Genomic DNA, 24,561 nt, shown 5'->3' with positions numbered 1-24,561 from the left:
CACAGCCAATATAGCAATGGATTTTCCTTACTTTTAAGTACCCTCTAGATTTTCATGAAAACATACCCACACAGATACTTACGGTAATTAGCAAAATAACGAAGTCCATTTTTTCCTGTCATTTTGACACCCTTTTCTTATGCAAGACTTTGGTCCATTATTCCAAAGAAGAGAGTGTAGTAAAAAGAAATAGGGAGGGCTTGCTGTTGCTGTGAGATTTTGGGGCTATATGGTCATGTTCCAGTAGCATTTTCTCCTGATGTTTCACCTGTATCTATGGCAAGCATCCTCATAAGTTTGTTTAGAGGTGTGGCATTGTCAACTGGGTATTGCATGACATCCTGCTGAAGAAATTGATGTTTGTAGTTTCTGATTCCTGAGATGAATTAAGAAAATCTACATCCCCTGGCCATTGTTTTCACCAGGGACCCAGAATACTACATCCATTTCCCTAATTCATCTCAGGAGGCAGAGGAAATGACCAATTCTCACAGTTCTGACAGGAAATAGCCCGCCTGAGCATGCTTCAGACTATTTCCCTTTAAAGAGGGAGAAATAAGGTCTCACCTCTTATCTCTCATTGTGGGTTTTTCAAAAATACTGTAAAGTCTTTTTTTTTTCCATGTCAGGAGTGACTTGAAAAACTGCAAGTCGGTTCTGGTGTGAGAGAATTAGCCGTCTTCAAGGATGTTGCCCAGGGACCCCTGGATGTTTGATATTTTACCATCCTTGTGGGAGGCTTCTCTCATGTCCCCATATAGGGAGCTGGAGCTGACAGAGGGAGCTCAACTCGCTCTCCTTGGATTCGAACCACTGCCTTGGTGTTTTGGTATTGATTGGGAAGGAAGGGAAGGAGTAGCATTGAACAGAGGTGAGATCAGATCTAATTTTGAAATGGCTCTAGATGTGACGAGATCTGGGCCTATAACATTCAAACACCAAAGGACCTTTAAAAATCCTAAAACTGCAAAATTGCCCCATCCAATTGAGAGACAAATGAATCTCATTCTACCAGTACTTCATACATGACAACTGTACGTCATAATCCTTACATTAGGACTTATGATCTTAGCTGGTAACTGTTTTGATTTCAGACTGCAAAACAAGTAATTCCTACTCAAAATATAAACTAGCGTAACTTTCTACATCCCACCATTAGTGAAATTTATCTTTATTGGTTGTAAAAGTATAGGCATTGGACTGAAGCAAATATGGCTGTTTATTCTCTTACTCTGTTTCCCCCTCAAATATGCTTCATGTTTGTGGGAATCATTGCCTGGTTTTTTGCATTGTTTCCAAGGACTATTTTTAGAAGTATCATGTGGGACAATTGTTTCTCTAGATAAGAATGACATGTGTGGAACTCAACTGGGCATCAGGTTGACAGATAATTCCACAGAGATGCTTACAAGCTGCCAGCAAAGCTGGCTGCAGTTTGAAGGATACAGCAGACCATTAAAATATCCTTGAAAAAAGGTTGTTTGCCACCCACACATTCCATTTAAATAGAGATGATATCAAGGAATGGCCTATTTCTTTATGAGTCAGGACCTGCAGCTAGTGCAATATGCAGCAGCTAGACTTCTAACAGAAGTGTATTGCAGAAACCATATCATGCTGGCTTAAAAGAAATTGCAATGGCTGCTATGTTACTATGTTTCTAGTTTGAATTTAAATGTTGTGATGACATGTAAGGATCCAAATGGCCTATGATCATATTTGAAGGAATGCTTCCTCTCTCTCTCTCTCTCTCTCTCTCTCTCTTTGTGTGTGTGTGTGTTGTGTTGTGTTGTGTGTGCATGTATGTATTAGACATGGTTAGGTTCAGTAGGAATCTTCATAATTCGGAATAAACTAGGAAAGATTTCTTTTTTGAAGAGATTTTGAAGTTTCTAAGGAAACGGAAGTCCCTTTGCCCTTCCGAAGCTTTTTCCGCCATTTCTGTTATGAAGCAGTAAGTGAATCGGAAATGATTTAGCTTTTCCCCGCTTCTGGTCTCAAGCCTGGGAAGTATTTTAAACCAGACTGGATGAATTTCCTGCCTTTCCTCTCCCCTCGCTTCTGGTCTCAAGCCTGGGAAGCGTTTTAAACAAGACTGGATGAATTTCCTCCCTTTGCTCCCCCCCCCCCCTTTTCAAAGTAAAGACCACCCAATGAAACATGAAATAACACTTTCAAACCATTAAGGAAGGATTCAGAAGTCTCGGAAGTTTCAAAAAGTTTTGAACATTTTTTTCTGTGAAAATGGGAATTGACTTCCGAATCGATCCTACATCCGAAACAAGTTTTGAACCATTTTTAAAAAATCAAACAAGCCTAGTATGTATATACAGTAGAGTCTCGCTTATCCAACCTTCACTCATCCAACGTTCTGTATTATCCAACATAGTCTGCCTCCTGCCCAGATCCACAGCTGTTTCAATATATTGCAAAGTTTTAGTGCTAAATTCGTAAATACAGTAATTACTACATAATGTTTCCATGTATTGAACTGCTTTTTCTGTCCATTTGTTGTAAAACATGATGTTTTGGTGCTTAATTTGTAAAATCATAACATAATTTAATGTTTAATAGGCTTTTCCTTAACCCCTTCTTATTATTCAACATTTTTGTTTATCCAACATTCTGCCGGCCCATTTATGTTGGATAAGCGAGACTCTACTGTATGTATGTATGTATGCCTGCCTGAAATCAATTGGCCATCCTCTATATCCCACTAGTGAAAACAATATACAGTGTGAGAATATAACAGGTTAGGTTTATTTATGCTTGTGCCCTGGATTTGGAATGTCCTCTTTCACAATTTTTCATGCTTTCAACCTAAACTTTCAATATTAAGCAGCAACAGAGGGAAACTGTCCCTCTTCCTCTCCCTTTTCATGATGTTGAGTCTCCTTAGAAGCAGCACGCCAGAGGACTATGTTTAATGGATCAGTGCTAATGGGTTAACAGCTATGTTTCCATTTAGAAAATAATTAACAGATGGGTGGAAATGAACGACCAAACAAACACATTTGACTGCTCAGTGTGTCATCCTGGTCACTTAGTGCATTGGAAACCCACAGTTGCAATACTCTGTGACTATGCTTGAAAAATACAATTCAGAATGTTGGAAGAGAAATAGAAGATGTAGAGCCTTATATTTGCAATGAAGATGACATATTTCAGCAGGCAGTTAAATGCAATAAATGTCTCAATTACAATACAGCTGCTGTATTGCAAATGTTCTTTTTTGAGTGCATCAAATGTCCCAGTTATGGCATGTTTCTGAAATAGTTTCACATTTGGTTTCATATCTTAGTTTAGGAACATGGGGACATGAGAGAAGCCTCCCACAGGATGGTAAAACATCAAAACATCCAGGCAATGTACTTGCAGACAGCCAATTCTCTCACACCAGAAGCAACTTGCAGTTTGTCAAGTTGCTCCTGACGCCAAAACATGGAAAAAAATGATGTAAATGACACAAGGAATGGGTTTTTGCAAGGGCAGTAAATAATTAAGAAGGGCAAGATGCTATCTTCTCTTGGTATGCAGTTCTGACAAGAAACTGGCAGTTTTGCTATACATATTTGCCTTAAGAGGAATATATAATTTTCTTCCATGTAGTTCAACCAATGATCAGTGACAGCACAGAAGTACAGGTCATAAAGACACTCATTTCAAACACATTTAGCTACAAACATAATCACAAAGGCCCCAAAGAATATATCAAATCGCACTTTTATAAACATTTTTTCTTTATTAGATGCACACATCTTGTTCACAATGGAAAGGAGATCTTTCAAATAATGTATTCAGGTGAGCTCTTTTTGTGTATTCCCTGCCCTTTTGGTGTGATTAAATCTAGCTGAGACAAAATTAGTTCTGACTGGTGGTAAAGAAAAAGAAGAAACATTTCTTTATCTTCAAAAGTTTAGAAAGACCTTATGCACCATGACTGGAAAAGGTTACCGTTGGACAAAGTAGGATAATCATCCATTGCAAAGCAACAAATGGTAATAGAACATCTCTGGAAACTTCTTGGTCAGTAAGTTTCATGGCTGAGCAGAATTCAAACCCTGGTCTCCAGCGTCATGGTTGTAGCAGAAACCAGTACACTGCACTGGCTCTTACCTCACCTTAATTACAGTATCGTAATAGCTTTATATGTTGATCTCATAGTTCTGGGGATTTTGAAACTAACTGTTACAGTATCAGGAAATAGGATTTAAATGCAGCATCACAAAATCCCATTCGCACAAACAATATTGTCAGTAGCATGTACTGCTGTTTGAACTCTCCTCTCTCCTTTGTTGTTTCCTTATAATCATCCTGAGGCAAGAAAATAATGCAGGGTGACTATAATAGATAATAAATCACAACGGCAAACACATAATAACTAATGCATAATAAAATACACCATAAATATATAATATTTTGAATTAAAAACACTGCTGCTCAGTCTAGTCACAATCTACATGTGAATTTTCCAATTTGAGTAGTGCTTTCCATGTTCAGCTCTCCTAGCAATAATTTCCTGTCCAGGCAAGAAAGTCTTAAGGTCTTTGTAATAGTAAATAGAAATTAAGTTTTATTTAGAAAAATTATTTACAAAAGGAGCCACTGTGGTGCAATAGGTTAAACCCTTGTGCCGGCTGAACTGCTGACCTGAAGGTTGGTGGTTCAAATCTGCAAAATGGGGTGAACTCCCATCTGTCAACTCCAGCTTCCCATGTGGGAACATGAGAGAAGCCTCCCACAGGAGGGTAACACAGCCAGGCATCCCCTGGGCCAAGTCTCTGCAGACGACCAATTCTCTCACACCAGAAGTGACTTGCAGTTTCTCAAGTTGCTTCTAACATGATAAAAAAAAATCTACAAAGCTTTATCAAGAGTTAGCCCCTGATGATTTTCCTATTCTCAATTAGGGGGAAAAAAACATCCCACTCAGTAGTTACTTCTTTTCTTGATAAGGTTGAATGCTAAGGTACACTTTTTATGCAGCACCTTTTCTTTTTGTTTGCTTATTTCTGTTGTGAATTAATTATTGACATTTAGCACTATCCTAGTAATACACTATGGTAACCCTGCACATGAAAATGACAATACTCCTGTGCATTTCATTTTAAAGTATGTAAATAAACTTATGATGGATAGAAGAGAAGGAGCAATGATGTGATTTTAGGACTGTAAACTTTTTGCCGAAATTCAAGATTTAAAATTTGTGACACAGCAGCTTCTATATATGCATTTTCAAAATAAATTGGAGCATTTGTATTTTCACTTAAACAGCAGTATATTATTTTATTGAAAACGATTCAGTGAAAACAAGTCTTTATTGTGCAAGCACCAACGTTGAGACAAGATTATATTTAACTTAAATCTTGCCCAATTTACTTCCTTTAAAATTGCACAGAGTGATAAACTAAATACTGCAGACCAGAAGGTCGCAATTTTAATTTTGATTTTTTGAGGGGGGGGGGGGGGGGAGTGGGAAAGGAGATATAGAGAGAGCAAAAACCTATAGATTGCTAAGGAATATTCCACTAGTGGGGAATGGTTTAATTCCAATTTTAAAATCAGCACCTTCCAAACCTGTCTGCAAAATCTGCTGAAGAATATTTGATACATCAAACCTGACAAGGCAAAAACAGTCTAATAGCATCCACAGTGACAAAAGGACAGCATGCATTGTCTAGTCACCAACACTGAAATTCCATTGTTTGTTGATACTAACCTCCAAATTTATTCCTTGATTATTATGTCAAAACCAAAAGGCTTTTGCGTTTCCGAGGTTAAGCCTTGCTATTCAAACAAGGTGATGTGCCAGGGTGGGCAGCATGTGTCCCTTGAGATGGCCCCAACCCCCAGGACCCTGGAAGTTGCAATTTAACAATCTTTGGAGTGCTCCAAGTAACCCACCCTTGTACTACACAGATGTTTGTGATTTCCGTTCATTGAAACACACCTTAAATTCTGTGGTGAAAAGATGCTTCAGGAAGATATTTCTGCAGGGAACTTCCCTTTAGAACTGGTTGCTTTAACAAAAAAGGATGTTGAGACAGAAGCATTTCCTAGCCAGCCAATATCCAGCCAGGGTGTGTTTGCTTTTAAAGAATCACCAGTTCCTCAAAATGATAAGCAATTCCACACTGCATATCCGTTGAGTTTTCCTAATGCTGATAGTTGCTATATTGAGCTTCTTTCTCTTATTACTGACTGTTATTTGCTTCTTTCAACCCATCCTGTATTTATGACTAGCAATTTTCTGTGGCTTGCAATAGATACACCAGTCTCCACAGAACAAACAGTCAGTCCAAAAGCCTAGAGATGCAATGAAACATGCCATAGTACTCATGAATTATCTTTAACTACTGGCACACTGAAGAATACCACAAGATGTGCTTCGCATTTCTTCATTTAAGCTGGCCTTCCTTGAATGTCTTTGGGAACTGGCATTTTCCTCCTCTTTATGTCTAGTAGACATGATCTTGCAGCAGCCTGACTTCTCATTGTTGGTAGCAGAGCTACTTGCCCTTGACATTTTTGCTATCTGCCCTAGGAAGATGGCTTAAGAATAAAAAAGGGAAGCAAGATTACAACAATTACAAACTGAGCAACAAAGGACACGGAAATGTGTCTTGTTCACTCTTTCTCCAGCAATAAAGCTCCCAAAAAACCTTCAATGGAGGGACCCAACACTTGCCTTGTTCAGGATAAGACTTTAAGGAACAGTATATTACACAAATCAGGTATGCTTTAACATTATGAACAATTACTGTAGCTTACTTGAAAAGCATACTTTTATCTCCTCCATTACATTTTCACCTTCTAATATTAATATGGCTTCATTCACAACACACACAGAGTACTGTTTCATTGTTTGTTTATTTAATTTTGTATTTGCCTTAAAGTGTGTGGTTGTTAGCTGCCTCGAGTCCCCTTGGGGAGAAAGGTGGGATATAAATAAAGTAAATAAATAAGTAAATATTCCCACATAAAATCAGCATCAAATCTATTTAGCGGGATTTCCACAAGAGTCCCCCAGGGGGCCTCCTGGTGGTGCAGCAGGTTAAAGCGCTGAGTTGCTGTACTTGCTGACCGAAAGGTTGGTGGTTTGAATCCGGGGAGCAGGGTGAGCTCCTGCTGTTAGGCCCAGTTTCTGCCAACTTAACAGTTCAAAAACATGCAAGTATGAGATTAATAAGTACCGCTTCTGTGGGAAGGTAATGACACTCCATGCAGTCATGCTGGCCACATGTCCTTGGAGGTGTCTACAGACAATGCCAGCTCTTTGGCTTATAAATGGAGATGAGCACCACCCCCCAGAGCCAGACACGACTAGACTTAATGTCAGGGGAAACCTTTACTTTATTAGAAGGATGAAGAGGACTTGGCCCCTGAGTATTTTTGCCATAATGAATGTGTTAATCTTGTAAGGACCTGTTTAGTTATTGAAACTAGACCAGACATGGCAAACTGGAAAGTTAAATATTAAATGGTTTAGCTTAGCTATTTATAATAATCAAGCCATATATTTGAACACAGCTTCATTTCAATAAGAAGTGGAAAACAAATGAATGATATTTAATAAAGCTTTCATTATATTGCTAATTTGTCTATATAGCGCAACTCAAAGAAAAAAATTGGACATCAATTTAAGATTAATTTGCAGTATGTACATTTCTGTTTACTTTAAATAGAAAAATAAATGTATGCTTTATAGAAAAATAAATATTTAACCTAACTATAATGATGCTGGCATAAATGCATTGTTGGTCTTCTTTTATAAAACACTTGAAATGTAATTTCTTTGCAAAATGCCATTTGTAAATGTAATGTGGAAGAAAAGATAACTCATCTTTTCAAGAATCAAACTTTGAACAAAGTATTTTCACAAAATCTCATTTAATCTTATTTTACAAATCACAATATGTTGGACTTTCTTCAATACAGTTTTTATAAAATGACAATTTACCATCATAACAGGAGGGGGCGGGGGGAAGGAAATTAAGAGACCTCAATTTCAGGTCAGTTAATGCAGAACTCAGATAAGTTTTTTCCCCCTTTTCAAAATAATATTTTAGAATTCTTACATTTCAAGGCCCTGTCTTCAAATTCACACTGTAATTATTTACAGTTCAATCTTCAAGTGAGTGGAATCAGACATCTACTATGCTACCCTCTAACTCCAAGTTTCATTCAATTAGTAGTATACTTGTTGACCTCTTGTAGTCTCTTATTTTAGTAGCTAATAAATCTTTATTGCTAGGAAACTTTAAGATAACTACTAAGGCTCACTAGGAAACTCTGGTTCGGAGCCTACTTAGTTCCTGAATTTAGGCCCGGAATTTAGTATTGCTCTTTGAGGTTTGCAAGCCACACTAACATGATCAGGTGCCACTTTGTCCTGCCAGCATCTGTATACCGAGACCATGGCCAGTTGTTATCATCACCTCCCTTTCAAGTTCCTCCAGACCCCAAAGAGAAGTGATGGTGGCTTGGAAGTTAAAAGAGAAACCCCACAATTATTTGCCCCAATGTAAGATTTGGCTAATATATCCTGATCCAAACAATGTCTGATGCAGCCAAAGGGAAATTGCTTTCATCCTGCAGTAATAATAATGAATGAACCAGGGCACAGTAAGAAGCTTGGAGTAGCTCTACTTCATGGCAAATGTGTATACTCACTTTCTTGCCGCATTGATTCCCACTGTTTCGTATAACCCAAGGAGCCCCAATATATAATACATGTGCATATTGTACACACCTTTTCCCAGGAAAACATTCAAAATGGCATGACACTGAAGCATAGCCTTGCCCATATGCCAATGCCCACAGACTGCTAGCATTTCAAGTGCACATCTAAAATTTATATTGACCTTTGCCCACTCCCAAGCACTTAGGTTGGTACTTCTATCATAGTATCATGGAGGCTGCAAAGTCATATTAATTGCAGCTCAATATCCCATTTATTTTAAGGAATCTTAGGAACGGATTAAAGATCTCCTTCTGTAAAAATTATAAATACTGCAAACCAACAGTAGCTCTCAAACACATGGATGTTGGGAAGATCAAGGAATCCACGATGTATCTTCAAGCTTAAAGCGTTATCTAAAAGATACTTATCAAGGTGGGTTTGGTAACATTAATATGATAAATTTGTTTCAAGATTCCAGAGGTATCACAGTGACAAATGTTAAAATTAGTGCTTGTGTTAAAAGAGAACAAATGAGACATAGACGTCATGAACATAAGAATTCTGATTTATCACTGCATATAACATTTTATTCCATTTTGGTATGTAAATTTTAATACTTTTCTGCTTTCTCACAATATTTATAGAGGCTTATCATAGGTCCTCAATAAAATTAGAACTTAACAGTTCTAGACTAGAATATAAATTTGTGAGGGAAAATGCTGAATGGTCACACTTAGATATGATAAAACAGATTTACTGTGAGATATTAAATGTAAACTTCACAGCTCTGACCACAGCAGTGTCAAAACCACAGCAAAAAGGCGGACATTTCAGCAGCACATACACCTCATTTTGTTTGTTCAAGGAGATCAACACTGTAATCCTGGAAATGAATCCCAACTGCAGTTAGTGGGACTTATTCCATGGTAAGTTTATTCTGGGTTGCCCCCTCAGCCCACAATCCCAGACATTCAGAAAGGAAATTCCACTGAACTCAAAAGGCATTTGCAGTAGACATGTGTAGGATTGTTCTGTTAGTATCATCTATTATAAAAACAGGACAGTTTCTGTCATTAGCTATTTTCAGGAATTATGCATACATATTCAAACACACACACTCACTTTCAAAAGTGGAAATTTTCACAATCCATAAATAAAGTAAACACTGCTTTTTATGTAATTCTAGGAAACAAAAACTGCTGCTGGATATCTCTATAAAATCATTCTTCTTTCCATACTAGCAAGTTTACCATAAATGTGGCAGTTGACATTAAACACCAGGTTAATATTGCACCTTATTCTGTGCCATGAAATAATACAACTCTCTCTCTCTCATTGATTTATATTTTATTCATGGTTACTCTTAATGTTATGCAAAATTTGTTTGCCCAAAATGTGCAAAACTGGAGATAAAAGCAGGTGTTTCAAAAGTTCAAATTTAATCAAGCAGAAGGGAAATCTCAGTTGAGTCATATTATAAAGCTACAGCTGTCGAAAGAAAGTGACTTCAACCTGCTGTGGTCATTACACCACTTTTGTGGGACGCACACTCACACTCACATACACACAGAGTATCTTCTGAGCAAGCAGCTAATGAAGAGTGACCTCTAGTGGATTGATAGGCTTTTTTTGTGATAGCTACATGTCCAAGATCTGGCCCACAATCAGTTTCAATCCGTGTTTGGCAAAAGAAGGCACAAATCATTGCAAAGTTCAGATTTCTTTTCATGCTTTTTTCTCCTTTTTAAATAAAATATTTATACACAAACATAAGATTCATCTTGAAGATAATTTTTGGGCACAGAATTGCATATGTAATAGTATTTAAAATAACACAAATTAAGCTGCTTTATGGGTAGCGGGAGAAAAGTGGAGGAAGAAAAGGAGGGAGAGAAAGAGAGAGAGAGGAGTGAAAGAGAAAAGACCAAACAAACCAACCCCTCACCCAAATATCAACATTCATTTCTGGCTATATGCTATACAAACATTTTAAGAATCTCTGTGACAAAAGTCAATTTAAAAAGTCAAAATAATAAAACCTGTAAACTGATAAAACCCGAAGTACATTTTACTTATGGAAAATATCTTTAAAATAGTACCACTAGGAACTAAACTGCCTGAGTTTTCATTTTGTCTGTGAACTTGAAGTAGAGAAGACTTTTTTTAGCACAGTAAAAACAATTTCAGTCACAACCAGTGCGATAGCTGAGCAAGTGTGTCACATGGAAATTTCCTCTCTTCACTGGAATTTGTGTTGTGCTATTCGAACTCTTGTGCTAGTTGTTCAAACAAAGGGATGTAGGCAGATCTTTTAATCATTTGGCACAAAGTTGTTTTGTCTGGGGCATAAAGTCTCTGTCACGATGAACAATACAACATTCTATCTATGCAATTTTCACTTTGATTGAAGAGCTTTCTTTATATCATTGACCTCCATCTATTAAAAAAAGAGAGAGATTCAGATTAAACAATTTCTATGCCATCAGTTACTACATCAAGCTGTGACACCATCCAATTCATCCTTCAACCTAAAGGAAGTGTTGTCAAAGGCTTTCATGGCCAGAATCACTGGGTTGTTGTGAGTTTTCCGGGCTGTATGGCCATGCTCCAGAATCATCCTCTGGATGTTAGTATTGTTTTGTCTGTTGAAAAACAAATCTATAACTGGGTTTTCTTGGCAAGGTTTGTATAGGAGAGGTTTGGCTTTGCTTTCCTCTGAGGCTGAGAAAGTGTGATCCATGGTTGACCCCAGCCTCCAGAGCTGTAGTCTGATTCAAATAACCATACTAGATTGGCTCTCAGTGGCACTTTATTATATCTCAATACACACATGTCAAACTCAAGGCCCATAGACTGAATCCGGTCTGCCATGACATTTTATGTGGCACTCCAGATGCTGGATTATGATTCCTGTACTCCTCATCATTAGACACCATGACTAGAGCTGATGGGAGTTGTGATATTGGAACATCTGGAAGGCCGCAGTTTGTTCTGTTTAATCAGGTTAGTGGAGTTTGAATTTAGCTACAAGGCTTGTGGTGACTATGTCTGACTTTAAAATGCCCTTTTAACCTTTCCCCAACCTACAAGGGTTGATGGGTATCAATTCCCAGTATCCCCAGTCCGCATGATGGATAATCAAGAGATGGGAGTTGTCATTCAATATCATCTGGGAACCAAAATTGAGCACCGACCGCTATGTTAAAAAAAAACAACGATGTTGGACATCTACATCTACAGATTCCCCATCCATGGATTCAATGGCTCCTTGAAGGCAACCATAAGGATGATGTGGCCCTTCATGAAAATGGGTCTGACACCCCTATCTCAACCTTGAATTCAGTATTTGAAAGCTTTATGAAAAAGAGACTGAAAACAAAACAGCAACTTTTTGCTGATGTTATCATAGCAATATATTGTAACACACACACACACACATATATGTTAGTATATGATATAAATATTCAAAATTTTCCATATCCTTGGCAAGAAAGGGTGTTTCAATGCATGAGATATCTTGCCAAAATAATACAAGATAGAATAAAAGAAAAAGATTCATTTTTTTACCATCAGCAGCAATAACATTTGACCAAAACTTGTGCACAACATGCAAGAGATGATATGAGACAATGTGTGAAAATAAGTTAGAGTCTCAGAAATCCAACAAAAATCAGGCTGACAGATTTTCACAGTTGTAACAAGAGAACATAGAAATAATTTATCATAGTCAACAGTTTTAAAGTATCATCTGGAGTGGCTCACTCCAGATTAATCTCATGCTTCTCTTCCTAAGCATGGTGATTTTCTCAGACATCAATATAGAAGAAATTAATAAACTACCGTACATTTTTCCCTTCTGATTTTCAAACTGTCCCTAAATGTTGATATTTCTAGAGATTTCTTTTCTCAATAAAATCCTTAACATTTCACGTGACCTCTTTGTTTAGAGAGGTTTTTTTGTGCAAGTCGCTTCTGGTGTGAGAGAATTGGTCATCCACAAGGATGTTGCCCAGGGGACACTCGGATGTTTAACCATCCTGTGGGAGGCTTCTCCCGTGTCCCTGAATGAGAAGCTGGAGCTCACCCTGCTCCCTGGATTTGATCTGCCGACCTTTCTGTCAGCTGTCCTGCTGGCACAAGGATTTAACCCACTTTTTAGAGAGTGAGCACAGCTCCTTCATTTCAAGCACAAGCACCGCATGTCAGATACAAATATTTCTATCTGGCAAAGACTCTTCTCCTAAAGCACAAAGACATAGATCTAAAATTAGTGCTCAGAGACGTTCTTTTCAGAAAAAATATAACTCTTCTTTGTGTCTTCAAGTAGTGTGTTAAGCAATTAAGCAGCTCAATGAATTCCATAAATTGAGTCTGCTACAAGTTAATTAAGAGTTTTGACAGTGAATTAGAACAGCCATTAATTCATTTTATATTCTCATCAGTCACCACTGGAAGAAGAGCAATCATTACAGACTGAGTTGTTTGTTTATTCACAGGGCACTTCTCACAAGAACTTTTCCATAATCTTCTCCTGTTTGTTTTCATTACAATGCTACAATGATAAATGGGAAGGTCACAAATCAGCAAGAATTTGGATTCAAAACTAGGACACTGTTATCTTCTCTCAAATCTGGGTATTAAGAGGGCAGTTCTCCTCAACTTTCAGGCTGTTTTCTTACAGAAAAGGAACAAAAATTACTAGGTGATGGAAATAGAGAGAGGTTAATGGGTACTGGTAAGCAGCTGCATTTTAAAAAATAAAACAAAGGTACTAACAATTCCGTTAGGAAGGCAACTTTCGTAGCTTTGCTTATTCCAAAAGACACAAGATTAAATTACCTGTAGTCGTAGACGGATCTTTTTTTCTTCATCTAATTCTGAGAGTAATTGTTTAATCTCTTTTCTATGAAAAAATAGAAATGATTTCATTACTATATCATATGCATTATTTTACTATTTCAAGTAGAAATTCTCCATTTCTGTGAATCTGGTACAACATAAAATCCAACCAATAGTCCAATTCTGTCAAAGGCATGAATAGATAAGAAGTCATGAGATGTCTGATCTGCTTTTTAAATATTAAAAAGGGAAATACAGCTGTAGAACTTTCCAGTTCCAAAAGGCACTAAATCATCCACCAAGCTGATATTTATTCTGTGCATGTGCCTCACTTTATTCAACCAGCTGTATATTTACTTTCCATTCCTGTGGCACAAACAGGGAATTTGGGCCGGGGGGGGGGGGGGAGGGGGGGAGAGAGAGCGCATGGAGATGCCATTATCTTCCAAACAATCATACAACCCAGATTCACACATGCTACTCACACTATATATCAGATTATATTTTGGAAATCTAATTAACGCATTCCCAGACAAGATACTTTGTCTTGTAATTTTGGGTGACTATAATATTAACTAAGTGTCAAAACAAGACATTAATAAACACAATGCATGCATTCTAGCACTATTGAACATTTGCTAAGGTGCTCCACTTTTCCCCCCATTGCAGTTCTAGGTTGTGTATTGGATGGGTATCTGTCCATTTCCAGAGCACCTTTTCCTGGCAGAAAGGGGTACAAGCTAAAGGACTGCCCAGAAACTCCAGAATGAATGTATAGAAGTTTGCTCTGTTTATTCTTAATTTGCCAACCCAATGCAAATTATATTCAAAGACATGGCCATATTGATCTGTATCAATAAACAAAAAGATCTAATAGCACCTCTGAGACTACCTGCAAGAATTTGGTAGCATAGACTTCTGTAACTTAATCTAGCCCATTAGGTAAAGAATAAATAAGCAAGGAGAACATTCTACATTGTTATCTGAAATGCTTGGGAACTAATTGGGGATTGGGGGGGGGGGTTGCATACCTGTATATGAATAGGGGATAGGTGAGAAAGGGGGCTAGCTACATACCCACCTGCTAAATATGTAGCTAGCCCCCTTTACCACCTGCTGGGTTCCTCTCAAGGACATTCTTGCTCCATCAATGTCAGAAATTTGATGGGAGAAAGGGAGGCAGGGAGGACTCCAGGTCCTGTAATTTAACTTCCAAAAAATCCCTTGTAAAACCCAAATATCAGGGAAGGGGAAGGTTCTACTGTATCCAGCTCCTGTGGTTCCAGAGAATGTTGGAAAGGACTGGCTGCTAACCAGCAATCCTCCAAGTAAGCATGCATAGATAGTATAATCGTTCTTTTTTCCTTTAAAAAAAAGATATGCAAAGGAATTTTTCAATCAACTGTAGCCAAACCAGCTACACTCATTCACAAAAAAAGAAGGACAGGCAGATCGAGTCCCTTTAGGGAGATGGTGGAGGAGTACAAATAAATTATTATTAGTAGTATTGTTATTGTTATTATTATTATTATAGGGCTTTGGTTTATACAAGAACAAATTATCTCCATTCTTTCCAAAGCTTTCCCCATTCTTTGAGGAAGACATGTCTAAGCAGAACTTAAGGTAGGAGTGAAACCTTTCCTTATAAATTAATGGATATTTTAACACAGTTGGGATTGGGCATACCACTTACTTAACATATTTGCAACATGAGGCAGCAAAGCAAAGACTTCCTGCTTCTTCTAATCCAGTGTGAAAGATTTAAAATATGGCCCTAGTACTGAAAATTCTCAAGTAAATGCACATCACATTACAGTTCACAAGGGTGGTTTATGACAGCTTTTAAGTGTAATTCACACTGAATACAGCAAGCCAGGCTTTCCGTTGTTTACAACAGCATAGTATTATGTAAAGCAATTACAGGTTGAGAGTGGAACTGAATTTATTATGTTATTCATTGCTTTTATAGCCATACTGCAGGTTGGGCTGAGAGAGCAATAACATAACAGCCCTGTAGTGTAGTTCACTGTTAATAACCCTGCTACTTAAAGAAATGATTTTACAACTGCAATTGCAATGTATACCACTGCAGAGCAACTGCAGGTGGGCCCAAGGTTATTTGGATAACATCTCAAGTTGTAGCAAATTGCCCCCTCATAACTTTTCCTAGGTCAAGTCACACATTCAGTTTATGTTTCATGCTTTCAAACGTTCAAAAACTTTTGAAAAATCTGCATGTAACACAATTCCTGCTATCAAAACATTTTTATCTATATATATAAAAAACATTGCCATTATTTATTGTAGGCTTCAAAGTGTGTAAGTTTACCACATAATTTGTATCATGCTGCCTTCATTTCTAATTTTCTATAAATCTTTTGTAACACACTGCAAGAAAAAGGAGTGGTGGGGGGGGGGGACATAGATAAAATATTAATAGATAAATCAAAATAGGGACGATGTGTTTCACAAATAGAAAGTATCAGTCTACAGTATCACAGCAATACAGAGTACTAGAATTATTAATGCTCACTTCTGTTGATCTTTCATAGTTTCAATGATAGTTCGTAGCTCTTTAACTTGTGTCCTCAGCTCTTCCAATGCTGCCGCTTCACCTTGGTTGGCGTGATCAGTCTTTGGCTTTCCTTCAGTACTGAACAAAGATGGGGAATTTGATCTATGACCTGTTGTTCCTGCTACAACTGGATGAAGTACAGATGAGGATGATAATGAAGAGGGAAGATTACTTCCACTTGTTAAGCCTCCTGGCTTGGCAGGCAATGTAGCTTTGTTATCAGACACCTATGGGCAAAAAGGACAGCGACATTGCATACAAACATTATAATATTCATAAAAAGGAATTTACATTTCACAACTATGAAATGTTCAACAGCAACGTTGAAGGAACTCCATCTAGATGTTTCACACACTGGTAGTTGGAGTACCAACTACCATATGGCAAATCAAACATATATGGCAAATCAAACATATCTTTCCAAAACAACCTGAATATGAAGCTGACATAAGTTTCCAGGTGAAGTACAAAGTGTTGGCTATTACCTTTAGAACACAGAGAATTTAAAACACAGTTAAATATCTGTATCTTCTGGCAGGCCTACAGAGTCAGTTTTAACCTATGAATTTAAACCTATTGGGTCGCTGTGAGTTTTCCGGGCTGTATGGCCATGTTCCAGAAGCAAGTGAGGTTTATCTATCTGTGGAATGTCCAAGGTGGGAAATTCCACAAATATATATAAACCCCACTTGCCTAGTTTCCAACAGGCCCCTCAACCTCTGAGGATGTCTGCCATAGATGAGAGTGAAACATCAGGAGAGACTGCTTCCGGAACGTGGCCATACAGCCTGGAAAACTCACAGCAACCCAGTGATTTGGGCCATGAAAGCTGTCGACAACTACACTGTATTAATAGAAATGATTTTAATCTTATGACTGTCTTTTAATATATACGTTTTAACAGTCTTGTTTTTATCTATGTATTTTATCTGTCTTGTATCCTGCATCAAACCTTGAGGACAGACAGGCAATAACATTACATGGTTTGGGATCCCGTTCCCTCTTATAATCTGTCCTGTATACTGAAGTCCTCTGGGGGATATTTGCTCCAGCTGGGCAGTATTAGGCTAGCAATTATCACCTATAGGATTTTTCTTCAACTGCCCTTAGACTATACAATGAACTGTCAGAATTGACTTGACAGCTGAATATACTGTCTGAATTTAAAGCAGCATTAAAAACCAGTTTCTTCTGGCAGAACTATCCAGATGATTTTTCAATTATCATTTTTATTTAAGACTTTTATCTAAAAAATGTGCCGATGGATTTAATATGCAGTACTTCTTTTAAACTGAGGTTATATGTGTTACTTGATTTATACGTTTTTAATTGATGTGATGAGTTTTAAAAGATGTTATGTGTGATATTTTAATCTGCTGTTTTCTGCCTCAATCCATGTAAAGAGGCAGGTAAGAAATAAAATCAATAACAATAATAACTACATTTGCACAGAAATCACTATACATAAAACTTGAGTTTGAAAAATGAGAAACTCCACTGAAATTCTTCTTTAAACACACATTCTCTGAGCAAATTACTACAAACTGCTTCAGATCTCAGAGTATCCCGATCAGTGTTCTTGTAGGACCTCATACTCATGTCAATCTGCAGGCCAGAAACTTCAGGAAACCTTTGCTCCTGTTAATTTCAGTCAATTTTTGAAATCAGTAATGAGAGCTAAGTAGCATCCGAGATGTTCCTAAACTTCCACCACTCCACTATGCTGGGTACAGTTGCAGGCTAGCAACATGTGGACAGGCACACACTCCCACCATTTTTAGGCCTTCCTTATGTAAAATAATGCTATTCACTTTTACCAATAGAATTGTCTATTATTTGTCTAAATTTAAATACCCACATATTTTTACTATGATTCAATTATTTTACTCTTTTTACTATGATGCAATTTCATAGTAAATGACCCCCAGTGGTGCAATGGGTTAAACCCTTGTGCCAGTAAGACTGAAGACCAACAGGTCATAGATTCAAATTCAGGGAGAGTGCGGATGAGCTCCCTCTGTCAGCTCCAGCTCCCCATGCGGGAACATGAGAAAACTCTACCTCAAGGATGGTAAAACATCAAAACATCCGGGTGACCTTGCAGATGGCCAATTCTCTCACACCAGAAGCAACTTGCAGTTTCTCAAGTCGCTCCTGACATGATATAAAAAAATTCCACTTGTTAATGTATCTTACGTATTCCTTTGGAAGAAAATCATTATAATTATAATTATATAATACATCATTAGATTATAGAATAACCAACACTAAGTAAGTACAGGCAGTTCCCAAGTTACAAACATCTGGCTTATAAAAGACAGGGGTGAAATAACAGGAAGTGAGAGAAATCTACCCCTAGGAAGGGAAATTCACCCCTGAAAGTCTTAACATGAGGAAAAGGTGTCTCAATTGAAGATTTCTCACCAATACTTTCTCCACAACTAGCCACATTTTTCAAAATCCAATTATCAGAAGTGACAGAAAGTGAGGTGAAATCTTGCGTACAGTAATTTTTTAAAAATGTCTATTCAATTTGTAGAAAATACAGTAGCCTTAGGCTTTCTGTATGTGTATGTCTTGCCACAGGCAAAAGTACATGTGATCAACGTGTACATGAATTTTAATTTTTTCTTTTAATGGAATCTGGACATCAGCTGGATTGCGACTACAGGAACAAAATGATGGGACTATTTGCTTAATGCACATGCTACACTTAAAATACATAAATCCCACTAGGAATTAGGGGTGCTGGCCCTCATTATTGCTATAAGTAAACTATGTAACTTACTAGCGATATTGTAACAGTCTTGGGTTTCTTTACTGGCTCAGCTACTTTCGGTGGAAGGGAAACATGTTCTTCTTTCTCCTCTTCGGGACTCGGCGAATCAAAAAAATCAGGACTCGAAAGTGAAGACTGTGGAAAGAGAAGAAGAGTTTATTTCTGCAAATACTGAAAAAACTACAAAAAATCAATAAAATCACAATCCTAGGCATGTCTACTCAAGAAAAATTCCCCAAAGTTCAGTGAACAGTGAACTATAGCAAACTTTCATTATGTGAAATTTCTCAATCAAGGTGACTAAAAATTGAATGTTTTTCAAAGTTGTTACTTAACATTTGAATATTTCCAAAGTTCAGTGTGTTCAATATGCATGTGTAGCAATCTTCCCAATTCAGACATCTTCCAGTTAAGTTATATATTTTTCTATCAACCTCTGAGCAAGCTGGTTAGGTAAGAAAGAGGATGTAATTCAGCACATTTGAACAGTGCCAAGTTGGGAAGGCTAGTGTACAGTACAAAGGCTAGTTGTAGACTAGCAGGCACTACTCCAAGAAGGCCTTATGTGTCTTCAGTACAGGATTATATAGGGCTATTCTTTTGTGAAAGTGCTGCTTACAGCTTTCAAAAGAGCCCAATCTGGTGCACCATGGGCAAATTCAAAGAACCAGAGCCTGACACTGGAGAACAACATTGATCTGACCTGAGAACTGCCTTCATACTGGAAGTGAATGTTCATTTGTAGGTTACTGAATAAATCTGAAATATATTTTCTAACTAGAAAACTATTCGGCAAAGCATTTTGGGATGTGGGGGAATATGCAGGTCTGATTACATTGAAAATACTTTTTTCTTCCAGAAAGACATTGTAATAGATGCCAGTAAGTTTAAATTAAAACAGAACTTCCTATTATGGAAGGATAGGCATAATAGTTAAGATAAACACAACATCAAACTATGTATTTCAACAAAAGCAATGGTTTTTAAAATAGTAATAAATCAAAATAAGACTGATGTTTCATTCACATGAAAACGTGTATTTATGGCTTCTGTCATGCTAACTACGGGCTGTTCTACATAGGCATTATAATGCAGTTTGAAGTTATCTCAAGGTTTCAATGTCTACAAAACGCACAGTTTAATATACGTGGTAGTATGTATTAAGGCCAAAACCGCATATTAAAAAACTCATCAGAAAAAGCTGTAACATCCATTGTAGCTTAACAGTATATATCCCATGTAGAGCTGGAATCAGAGACCAAAAAATGCAGACTGCTGTTCAGGACAGGGCTAGTGCTGATGCATATGGCCGGATGGCAAACAAATACACACACCCCATAGAAGAAGGCATAGTGATACCATGGGAACACCTGCTTTCTGCCCCGTTGTCTCCATTTAGTGCAGTGGTTCTCAATCTGTGGATCCCCAGATGTTTTGGCCTTCAACTCCCAGAAATCCTAACCGCTGGTAAACTGGCTGGGATTTCTGGGAGTTGTAGGCCAAAACACCTGGGGACCCAAATGTTGAGAACCACTGCTATAGAGTGTCCTGCCTTGGTCTAGTGTTGATTCCAAACAGTCATGCTGATACCTATCAGGACATCCTCTTGGATGCTGTAAGATCCAACCATAATCAGTGGATCTTTGCAGCCACCATCCCAGCGTCCAATTGGTTCCTGGTGTGTTTGTGTAGATGCTCCACAGCAAACTGGTTCTCTCTTGTGCACTTCATGACCTGGGTTTAAGTTGCCATGTAAAACCGCCCTATGATAAATACCTTTATCATAAGCATTATTTGTGAACAGGCTAGAGGAAACAGAAATCTGTTGATCTATGGTAATCTTGATATGTGAGCACTGCAAATATAAGAAAACCCCAATTTGTTTGGATTATTGAATTGATCAGGAAGATGAATAAAGAAAATACGCAGTTCTTTGGGGATACTTACAGAAGTGAATGACTGTGAAGGAGGTCTTCTGCCAGTAGCTTTTGGTCTGGTAGTTGTTGGGTGGCTAAGTTTTTCTGCAACTGGTATTACAGAATCAAACCCTTCCAGATCTTAAAAACAGTCAAAGAGAGGGAACTGAATTAAAATATTGATAAATTATGAGTTCCCTCAAGAAGACAGTCCGTGAAACCTCTCAAAATCCTACATCTCTGTAGAACTGAATGTAGAAGATTTCTATGTCATCAAATTAAAGATAGTTGTATTCAGAATTAATTATTAATTGTTATATTTATTTGCTTATTATATTTTAAAATCTCACTCACAACACAATAGAGTCTTGCTTATCCAACATAAACGGGCCGGAAGAATGTTGGATAAGTGAAAATGTTGGATAATAAAGAGGGATTAAGGAAAAGCCTATTAAACATCAAATTACATTATGATTTTACAAATTAAGCACCAAAATATCATGTTTTACAAGCAGTTCAATACATGGTAACGTTATGTAGTAATTACTGTATTTACGAATTTAACACCAAAACATCGCAATATATTGAAATAGCAGTGGATCCGGGTGGGAGGCAGACTGTGTTGGATAATGCAGAACTTTGGATGAGAGACGGTTGGATAAGTGAGACTCTACTGTACTTATAAAAAGCAATACAATAAATGTATTCACAACTCATTAAATTAAAGGTAATTGATTTGAGGTAGCTGTGGAGTCCTATATTGGCATGGGCAGGACTTGATAGCCTTCAGGTTCCCTTCTAGTTCAATGATTTCTACGGTATCTTACTAATTGGGATAACCACAAGATAAAGTTGGCCCTCTATATCTAGAGATTAGGTATTCACAGATCCAACCATTCATGGCTTAAAATGTGGTTTTTAATTCCAAAAAGCAATCCTTTGTTTTGCCATTTTATATAAGAGACATTGTTTTAATACATCATTTTATATAATGGAGCTTCAGCATCATGGTGGCTCAATGGGTTAAACCCTTGTGCCAGCAGGACTGCTGACCAAAAGGACAGCAGTTTGAATCCAGGGAGTGAGGTGAGATCCCATCTATCATCTCCAGCTTCTCATGCGGGGACATGAGAGAAACCTTCCACAAGATGGTAAAACATCCAGGCATCCCCTGGGCAACGTACTTGCAGACAACCAATTCTCTCACACCAAAAGCGACTTGCAGTTTCTCAACGGGGGAAAAAACCATCCACATAATTGGGGATCCTCAAGGGGTTCTGGAATCAAACTGCAGCGGATACCAAGGGCCTTGTGAATCTAATTTTAGTAACTAATCTAATAGCATTTTCCAAAAGAGTGTTAAGAAGTTTTGATCCAACTATCAAGTTGAATGTAATATTCAACAATATAATGGCTACTTTCCTATACATGTCCCATTTTTAACACAGGAGTCCCAAAATGATGCTGTTATCTTAAGTGGGGAGTACTTAGGAAATCGGTCTCCTTAACCTCCTCAAGCACATGATACCTTTTGCTTTTAATCTTCCCTTCAGGCCTGGCAGGATGCAAGCTGTCCTTACCAGAGTGAAATGTTACCCGTGTTGTCACTAAATATTTGGCACTGCAAAGTTGTAAACTGATCCATTTAAAGGTAAGATGATGCAATAATCCAGTGAGATTTAGCTTCCTGCCCGATTTATGAGGGGCAGTAAACGAATGGAAATTTATTATCTGAAGCTCAAATGAATTGTTTCAGAAGCATAAATGAAAGAATTTTGTTTTAGTACCCACACAGTCAATTTGCCAGACAAACAGAAGGGGTCATAATGATCTAAGGAGGTCTTTCTCATATTACAGAGAATGACACCAGCTAGACTTGGATCTGTTGCATTTCTCCCTCCCTGCATCTATTGTGTGCCTTCCTCCTTCGTAATATATTGAAGGAGGAAGGCTGGGATTAGCCTATTATCAGTTGCATCCAGAACTGCACACACAATGGGACTTTGCTCCTGCTTGCTTTGCACTGTAAAAGCCTTTTCGCTTGAAGAGAAATCCCTGGGATACGCTGAACAAACTCCACCTGATTATCCTGCACCACAGTCTCTAGTTCCCCAGCCTTCAGGAAGAGGCTTTTGGGAAGGCTCAGGCTGCTATAGGGGAAGAGTGTCCTTATGCAACCGATTTCCATTCACACAACCCAGGGGCCATGCCATCCCTTTTAAAAAATGGCCTGATTATCTACTAAGTAACATTTGCTAAATAATTAACTGCAGATAGTAGACTGGAAAAGACTCAGTGACAAGATTATTATTAAGCACTAGTTTATCTATGTACCACTGTATCGTTACCCACCATTCCTATTAATACTTTTTTCAAGAGTAAGTACATAATCTGCTTTGGAAGGGAGCAATCAAATTACATCAACACGGACACAACTAAGGTCATGTAAGTCACACTTGGGAAAAGGTGACAAGGTTCACAAACTCTGTCCTTCTGTGCTGACAGCACATGAAGGTTAAACTCTAACTGCACATTTCCTCAGCAAGATTTTATAATATCTTCTTAAATTTGTGACCCACATTTTGCACGTATTTGATTTTTAGAACAACCAGAACAACAAATCTAAACTAAGTTTGATAATGACAAAGGTTCCCAATGTTAGCATAATACAACAAGATATTGTGTAATATTGGAGCTATGCTCAAAAGAGTTTTGTGTGTTTATTTTTTAAATGGGAATAAAAGAGAAGAGCGATACTCATGGTGACAGTGGAGGGATTCAAACAGGGTTAGAATTTGAACTTTCGCTATCAAAAAGCCCTTTCAGATTTCAAAGGAAATCTAGGGTGGGATCCAGACAGGCCTTTGACCCAGAAGCATCCAGATTTTAAAAAACCTGTCCACACCCACCCCAGAAAGCGCACACTTTCTGGGGTGGGTGTCCACACATTCTCACGGGACTAGCCCAAGAGAATGTGTGGAGGCCCTACCCTCCAAGCCCCCAGGCCCTTTCGAAAACTAATAAAAGCTTACATACCTGCCATTAGAAGCCTTGGCAGGCTCTCCTGGCGCATAGAAATGATGCGCCAGGAGAGGGGGAGAGCGATTTCCCCCCTGCTCCACCCCTTGCTCTCCTGGTGCATCATTTTCTATGACCTGAGAGAGCCCGCCAAGGTTTTTAATGGAGGACACGTACATTTTATTAGTTTTCAATGAGGTTGGGAGGTTTGGGAGTGGGTATTCCCACAGTTTTCTTGGCTTATTTAACCCGGTAAACTGTGGGAATACTAAATGGACTGCAGTATTCTGCAGTCCAGACCTGGAAATAGTGGATTTATCTCGTACCTTCCAAGAAGGCACAGAATAAATCCACTATCAAATTAATTCGCTGCAAACCAGGGTTTTCCTAGTTTGTAGTGAATTAATTTGGGTCTGTCCAGAATGTTGCCTGGACAGCCCCTCTTTTATTGTGGGGGATTCCCACAATAAAGGTCCTGTCTGGATGGGCCTTACGTCCCTTCTTAGCCTGGCTGCAATGTTGCTTGTCCTTTCAATTTGCCACTAGGCAATGCCACCTTTCAGCTCCTTCCTTTTGCAAATGTAGATGAATATTGCTCAAAGGAAGATCTTTCCTGCAGTGTGTTGTGTTTAGAGATCTGGGTTTCTTCAAACTGATGATGCAAAATTATTCAATGCTTAAAAGGTGCAGTCTTTATTGTGGTCCACAGGCTAACTATCCTACTCTTCCCAGATCACCACTAGCAAACATG

At 38.1% G+C, this 24,561-nt stretch overlaps 1 protein-coding gene across 4 annotated transcripts in view; it reads right to left on the bottom strand.

Annotated features, from left to right (window-relative positions):
• Positions 1-7,873: 7,873 nt before the first annotated feature.
• Positions 7,874-24,561, bottom strand: part of SH3KBP1 (SH3 domain containing kinase binding protein 1) — a 204,233-nt gene continuing 187,545 nt past the window's right edge. For all 4 annotated transcript variants that reach the window (XM_060770073.2, XM_060770074.2, XM_060770075.2 and 1 more), the window contains 5 exons: positions 20,824-20,933; positions 18,886-19,011; positions 16,056-16,324; positions 13,523-13,586; positions 7,874-11,120 (listed from right to left, as the gene is read on the bottom strand). In XM_060770073.2, the coding sequence (XP_060626056.2) occupies positions 11,079-11,120; positions 13,523-13,586; positions 16,056-16,324; positions 18,886-19,011; positions 20,824-20,933 (611 nt within the window). In that variant the 3' untranslated portion in view covers positions 7,874-11,078. The remainder of the gene's footprint in view (positions 11,121-13,522; positions 13,587-16,055; positions 16,325-18,885; positions 19,012-20,823; positions 20,934-24,561) is intronic.

Source organism: Anolis sagrei, chromosome 3, assembly GCF_037176765.1.
Source record: "Anolis sagrei isolate rAnoSag1 chromosome 3, rAnoSag1.mat, whole genome shotgun sequence".
NCBI classification, from domain to species: Eukaryota; Metazoa; Chordata; class Lepidosauria; order Squamata; family Dactyloidae; genus Anolis; species Anolis sagrei.
The sequence above is the reverse complement of the archived record's forward strand: the minus strand, read 5'-3'. Positions and strand labels throughout refer to the sequence as shown.